The sequence below is a fragment of the Nicotiana tomentosiformis genome, chromosome 6 (genome assembly GCF_000390325.3).
Source record: "Nicotiana tomentosiformis chromosome 6, ASM39032v3, whole genome shotgun sequence".
Classification (NCBI taxonomy): Eukaryota; Viridiplantae; Streptophyta; class Magnoliopsida; order Solanales; family Solanaceae; genus Nicotiana; species Nicotiana tomentosiformis.
The window spans coordinates 94336793-94343128 of record NC_090817.1 but is presented as its reverse complement, the minus strand read 5'-3'; the positions used below and the strand labels follow the sequence as shown (position 1 = coordinate 94343128).

Sequence of the window (6336 nt, the reverse complement as noted above, 5' to 3'; positions counted from 1 at the left end):
TACTCACTCCAACTCACTGCTTGTCTTTGACACTTGATTACAACTCAATTACCTAAAACACATTCATTGGACTGACTTGGGAAGAATACAATGCAAGTACTCAACACAAGTAAACAACTTATGACTATTTAGTTGATGTGCAAAAAGATCGTTTAGAAGTCCAAAGTCAATCCTATTTACGTGGAGTCTATTGACTAAAATCTGGTGTGAAGGCGGCCGTTTTGTTGAGTTGTTACTTGTCCTTTCTTTATTTGTGATTGTCAGATTTAGGTTTTGTTCCTGTTCATTCTTCTATGTCATTATTATGGTGTTCCGCTGATAGTTGTTGTTTTCCTTTCTTACTGAAATTTCCATTTTATTTGCCACTTCACGTAGTCTTTATATAGAACTATACTCTGTTATTCCTATACTTATACTTGTTCAGATTCTTTAGTCCAATAGGTGTCTTGACTGTTCCTCGTCACTACTCTACTGAGGTTAGTCTTGATACTTGCTGGATACCGCTGTGGTGTACTCATACTACACTTCTCCACATTTTTTTGCATATCCAGGTATTCCGAAATCAGTTGATAATTAGCTAGTTGTGCGGGTTGTTGCTGTGGAGACTCAAGGTAAACCTGCTGCTGCGTTCGCAGGTTTCAGAGTCACCTTCTGATTTGTATTCACATTGTTTACTTTATTTCTAACAGTTGTATTTAGAAAATTATAGCAAACTCTGTAGAGCTTATGACTTGTACTACTGGTTTTGGGAATTGTAAATTTTATAGAGATTTCCATTTCAAAAATTGTTAGATATTATTTAATTATTATTGTTATTCAGTAAATGTTAGGATTACCTAGTCCCTAAGACTAGGTGCCATCACGATACCCAACAGAGGAAAAATTGGGTCGTGATAAGTTGGTATCAGAGCTCTAGGTTCATAGGTGCTACCAGTCATAAACGAGTTTAGTAGAGTCTTGCGGATCGGTATGGAGATGTTTGTACTTATCTTCGAGAGGCTACGGAACTATTAGGACAGTTTCACTTCCTTCATTACTATCGTGCGTGTTTATTGATCTCGAAGTTTGAAGCTTTTATCATTCTATTCTCTCACAGATGGTGATGACACGAGCTGCAGTTACTGATGACGCTGCCCCCGGAGCAGGTGTCACTAGGGGCAGTGGCAGAGGCCGAAGAGGAGCACGCGCTGCAGCTAGAGCATCTACCCGAGAAGCAGTTGAGGAGCTGCCAGTAGTCCCAGTTGGGGGGGGAGGTACCGGAGGAGCCTGCTGTTACCCGTGGACTTAGGAGACCTTAGCAAAGTTCCTAAGCATGTTTGGTACATTGGCTCAGGCAGGGTTGATTCCTATTGGCCCAGCTACTTCACAGACCGGGGGAGGAGCTCAGAATCCCGCCGCCCACACTCCAGAGCAGCGAGTTCATTTTAGTTAGGTTCCAGGTATCATGGCGACACAGCCTGTGGTCCTAGTTCAGCCAGTGGCTAGGGCAGCAACATCTGAGGAAGAATAGCTTAGACTTGAAAGGTACAAGAAGTACCACCCTCCTACCTTCAGTGGATTGGCGATAGAAGAAGCCCAGGGTTTTCTGGAGAAGTGTCACCGCATTCTCCGTACTATGGGTATTGTGGAGACGAGCGGGGTTGCTTTTACTACGTTCCAACTCGGGGAGCGGCTTATCAGTGGTGGCGGGTGTATGAGTTGGGTAGCCTGGCCGAGTTAGCCTCACTTACATGGGTTGCATTTTCAGAGATGTTCCTAAGAGAGTTTGTACCTCAGTCCCTTCGGGATGCATGGCGCGCGGAGTTTGAGCAGCTGCGCCAGGGCACTATGTCAGTGTCAGAGTATGCTGTTAGATTCAGTGATTTGGCCAGACATGCACCTTCTTTGGTCGCTACAGTTAGAGAGCATGTCCGTAGATTCATTGAAGGGCTCAAGCATGATATTCGGTTCAGTATGGATCGAAAGTTAGAGTCGGATGTTTCGTTTCAATAGGTGGTAGGGATCGCTCGCTGAGTGGGGGGCATGTAGAATCATGTGATGACCCAAAATATCATCTTTAAATTTAACAAGTAATTATGTATTCTAAGACCTCGAAAAGTACCATTTATCACTCCTCGACTTGCCTGCGCAGTCCGTATAATTTTTCAAAATGTTTTTATGTGAAAAATGGATTAAAATGTGAAATAGAGCTTTAAAAACTCAACTGAGTTGACTTTAGTCAACATTTTGAGCAAACGGACCCGGATCAATGTTTTGACAATTTCGGTAGGTCTGTATCGTGATTCCGAGGTCCCTAGCTCGAGATATGGAATTTTGATGAAAAATTAAAAGCTTGAAAGCTTAATGATTTTTAAGAAATTACTGATATTGGATTTATTGACCTGGGGTCCGTATTTTAGTTTCGGAGACCGGTGTAGGTCCACTGTAATATTTATGACTTGTCTGCCAAATTTGGTGAGAATCGGAGTTGATTTGACGTGATTCGGACGTCCGGTTGTAAAAATATAAGTTTTAAAGTTTTCTTGGAAATTTCCTTTGATTTGGTGTCCGATTTGTAGTTCTTGGTGTTATTTTGGCAATTTGATCATGCGAGCAAGTTCGTATGATGTTTTAGGACTTGGGTGCATGTTTGGTTTCTGAGCCCCGAGGGCTCAAGTTGGTTTCGGGTGGTTAACGGATCATTTTCGGACTTAGGAAATCTGGTTTTCGGCAGACTTCAGGCTTCTGGTGTGTTCTTCTTCGCATTCGCGAAGGTACTCTCGCGAACGCGAAGAGCAAATTGGGGCTGACACGTTTTGTGCTTCGCGTTCTCGATAGAGTGATCGCGTTCACGAAGGCTTGAGGTTCAAATCTTTGCGTTCGCGACCAAAGCCTCGCATTCGCGAAGGGAAACTAGGAGTCCTATTCAAAGTCAGCTTCCTCTTTGATAGGACTCTTACTGTTCCAAGGATTCCACACGCTTTGGGACTTTAGTCTCTGACTGAATTATCCATATCTGTTTGAACAATGACCTTTATCACTTATAGTAGCCATCGTCCACCAAACACAGACCTGAATAACTTTGAGATAAAGTTACTGTCTTGTACTGACATACAAGTATCACTCAGGAGGAGCTGATTCTTTCTCCTGAGGAGCAGGTTCTTCAGAGCAGTTAAGCAGCTACTTTGAAGACCTGGTTTATTGAATATTTAGTCATACTTTGTTAATCATCAAAACTTCAATATTCAACAAATTCCTCATTTTTGATGATGACAAACTTTGTACACAGCAGAACCACATCAGAACCAGATAATCACCTCAAAGAACTAGATAATCTCAATAAGCACTATTGACAAACATGTATGTTCAGAACAACTTCCAACCAACTTCCAACCTTATCTTCCCCCTTTTGGCATCATTGAAAATACACAAAAGAATGTTAGGAACTAAGCATAGACAATTTAAGGTTCAAGGCCAAACAGGCGACAGCACAAGCATAAGAAAAGGCAAATAAACTAGGCTGATCATCCAATAAAGTACAAAGCAGTAAAGCAGAGCAATAGGAGACATTAAGTAGTGCCAAAAGAAGCCCAAGGCATTGTCTTCATCATTAGAACAAACTAAACTAAGCATACTGCCAACTACTCAGACTAAGACAAAAGGAATAAAAAATAAGGCATCACTAGAATAGCAAAAGAACTAAGGATACTTGGAAGGAACAGGTTCAAGGGTGAGAAGCAGAGGGGGTCAAAGCTTTCACAAGGGTAGAAACCTGTTGAGCAGGGGCCTCCCTGTCTCTTCTGAGCTCTTCCCTGAGTTTCTTTGTTTCCTTTCTCAGCTCATTATTATTTTTACGAAACTTGGCATTCTCTTCAACAGCTAACTCCAACCTTTTGCTGAGTTCTACAACCCTACTGCTCCCAGGAAGAATGGCAGATCCTGTGGGTCCTCTAGCCTTGATCTCCTCATAGCCACACTGCTTGAGGGTAACAACATCCAAAATATCATTTTGGTTTCCAAACTTAAGCTCAGGCAAGGCAATGTTGAGCTTGTCAAATAACTCAGTCAACATGAAACCATATGGCATAACATGCTTTGGTTTGGAAGTATCTACAGCTCTTGCCATGTGCTGAATCACCAGGCTAGGAAGATTGATAGGTCGACCAGTGTCAAGCAGTTTCATCACATCCATGTCTAGCATAGTAGCTTCATACCTTCTCTCAGACCTCTGAAGAATGTAGGAGTTGACAAACTGAATCATTAGCTTGTGAAAGGGAGTTATATCAGTCTTGTACACTTTCTGGGGAGTATCTAGTTCAAACTTTTGGGAGAACTTCCTAGTGACCACAATACTAGTATCAACATCATTGTCTATTGCTGGCCACTTCTTCTTCAAGTAATTGTCAAATCCCAAAGAAAGGATATTCAGAAGCAGCTCCAGCTCCTCAGCATCAAACTCCATGTCACAGCCTCGTACCTTACTCTTAACTACTTTCCCATCAAATGTGAAATTTATATAGAACTCCACCACAACAGGAACACATACTGGGGGGAAAGCTTTGACAACCATGTGCTTCCACCCCTGTAGCTCAAGTTTCTCAACCAGTTGAGTTATCCCCTTCTCATCAGTGTTCGCAAGAATCTTTCCATTTAGCACTTTTCTGTTCTTGAATTCTGTGAGTTGATCAACTGCAGCTGGCATAGTCTTTCTTGTCTTACCCCTACTAGCCCTTCCAAAAGAGGTATCAGGTTTGATGACTTTGGCTCCCTTTTTTTTGGTGTGGCCGACTTTGCTGGCAAGGCTGAGTCAGATTCATCTTCTCCGTGCACCTCAACAACAGGTTCCATAATTGAAACCTTCTTCTTTGGCTTCTTTGCACTTCTAGACTCCTTCATAATTTGTGCATCAACAACTTTTCTTTTACTCCTTGTGATGGGAGTTCTAGCAGGAGGAACCACTCTTTTCCTTGTTGAGATTTTTGTCTTTGTAGCTTTTACAGTTGTCTTCCTGGACTTCTTCCCTACCTCAGATAGTGGCATATCATCTTCATCAATGCTAACTTCTTCTTCTCTAGTGAAAAGAGTTAACAGGGACCCGGGTTCTTGAGACCTTTTCTCTTCACCAATTTCTTCTGAAGGGGCTATGACAGTGTTTCCAATTGTCATGGAACCTTCAGATGCCTCACTCACATTCCCATTTTCTTCCTCACTCTCGTCATCACCTATTTGACTCTCACTTACCTTTTCTTGATCCTCACCCTCACTTTAAGAAACCTCCTCTTCTTCACTCTGATTTTCTTCTTCTGTAGAATCATTAGCTTGTTCACATGTCTTATCCTCTATATCACTCTCCTTCTTATCTCTAGATACTCCCTCATTCTCACTCTTTTCTTCTTTATTGGTTATGTTTTGAGCATCATGTTTCTCATGACTGTTCACATCTTCTTCTTCTTTTTCACCTTCATCATCTTCCTCATCCTCAGTCCAACTAAAATCAAGGCCATCAGAAGCCTCTTTTTGCACCGGTTTATTACGTCATTCCCCCTCAACCACAGGCTTCACAACCGTTGGATCTACCTCCTTTCCCAGATCCCCTACACCTTTTTCTACAGGGAATGTCTCTGCTGGTGGCATCTCACTCATGGGTGGGAGACTATCTAGGGGTGCAGCATCTATAGAAGACACAAAAACATCTAACTTGGAAGTAGGATGAGTTACCTGATCAGTAGTGACTCACAGTGATTCCCCCTGAATCACAGATCCCTTGGCTACAATGTCACTCTGCGTAGCAGCCTCGGGCACTTTCTTGATAGATTTTCTTGGAGTTTCTTTTACCTTTGTTGACTTAGAGGTATTTTTTGCAGGAAGCTCAAGCGCATGAATAGTTATTTTTGAACGAGGGAGTACCGCTGAGGTAGGAATGATAGGAACAACATGAACAGTAGGGGAGGATGAGGCAAGTATAATGGAGGATATAGAAGGAGAATGAGTAGGTGTGGGTGTGGGTTCTCTTGAAGGCTTGGCAATTTTCTTCGATTTGGGCTTCAACATTTTGGGTTTTGCTTCAACCTTAGTTGATGATTTAGCTTTAGAGGGTGTTTGACTGGCTTTAGGCATGGTGATCAGATGATACTCGAAGAAGGGAAAGAAAAGATTAGTTCTTGATAATTGCTTTCGATTCTTACCTAGGGTTTGAGAGAAACAGTGGGGTTAGAGAAGCTTTTCATAAGAGCCTTTTAAAGGCGTTACTCCTTATTTGACTAGAAGAGAGAAGGTGACCGAATTCGAGTTCTAACTGGACTCTTATAACAGTTACTTTGACTGTAAGGTTTTCAGGAGTAATTGATCTCTAATTGC

The 6336-nt window shown here is 42.1% G+C and overlaps 1 protein-coding gene across 1 annotated transcript; it reads right to left on the bottom strand.

Moving 5' to 3' along the window:
* Positions 1-5244: 5244 nt before the first annotated feature.
* On the bottom strand, positions 5245-6096 carry LOC138894432 (uncharacterized). Its single transcript, XM_070179131.1, has 3 exons — positions 5815-6096; positions 5557-5697; positions 5245-5457 (listed from the first exon to the last, which is right to left on the bottom strand). The coding sequence occupies exons 1-3, from the start codon at positions 6094-6096 to the stop codon at positions 5245-5247; spliced, it is 636 nt and encodes a 211-aa protein (XP_070035232.1).
* Positions 6097-6336: the final 240 nt, after the last annotated feature.

Bases quoted from the DNA above. Each gene is read 5' to 3' on its own strand.
- LOC138894432 (XM_070179131.1), bottom strand. From the start codon at position 6,096: ATGCCTAAAGCCAGTCAAACACCCTCTAAAGCTAAATCATCAACTAAG. The intron at 5,698-5,814 runs GTAAAAGAAACT...ACTACTGATCAG, and splicing joins ATACCTCTAAGTCAACAAAG to GTAACTCATCCTACTTCCAA. The intron at 5,458-5,556 runs GTAGATCCAACG...AGTTGGACTGAG, and splicing joins TAGGGGATCTGGGAAAGGAG to GATGAGGAAGATGATGAAGG.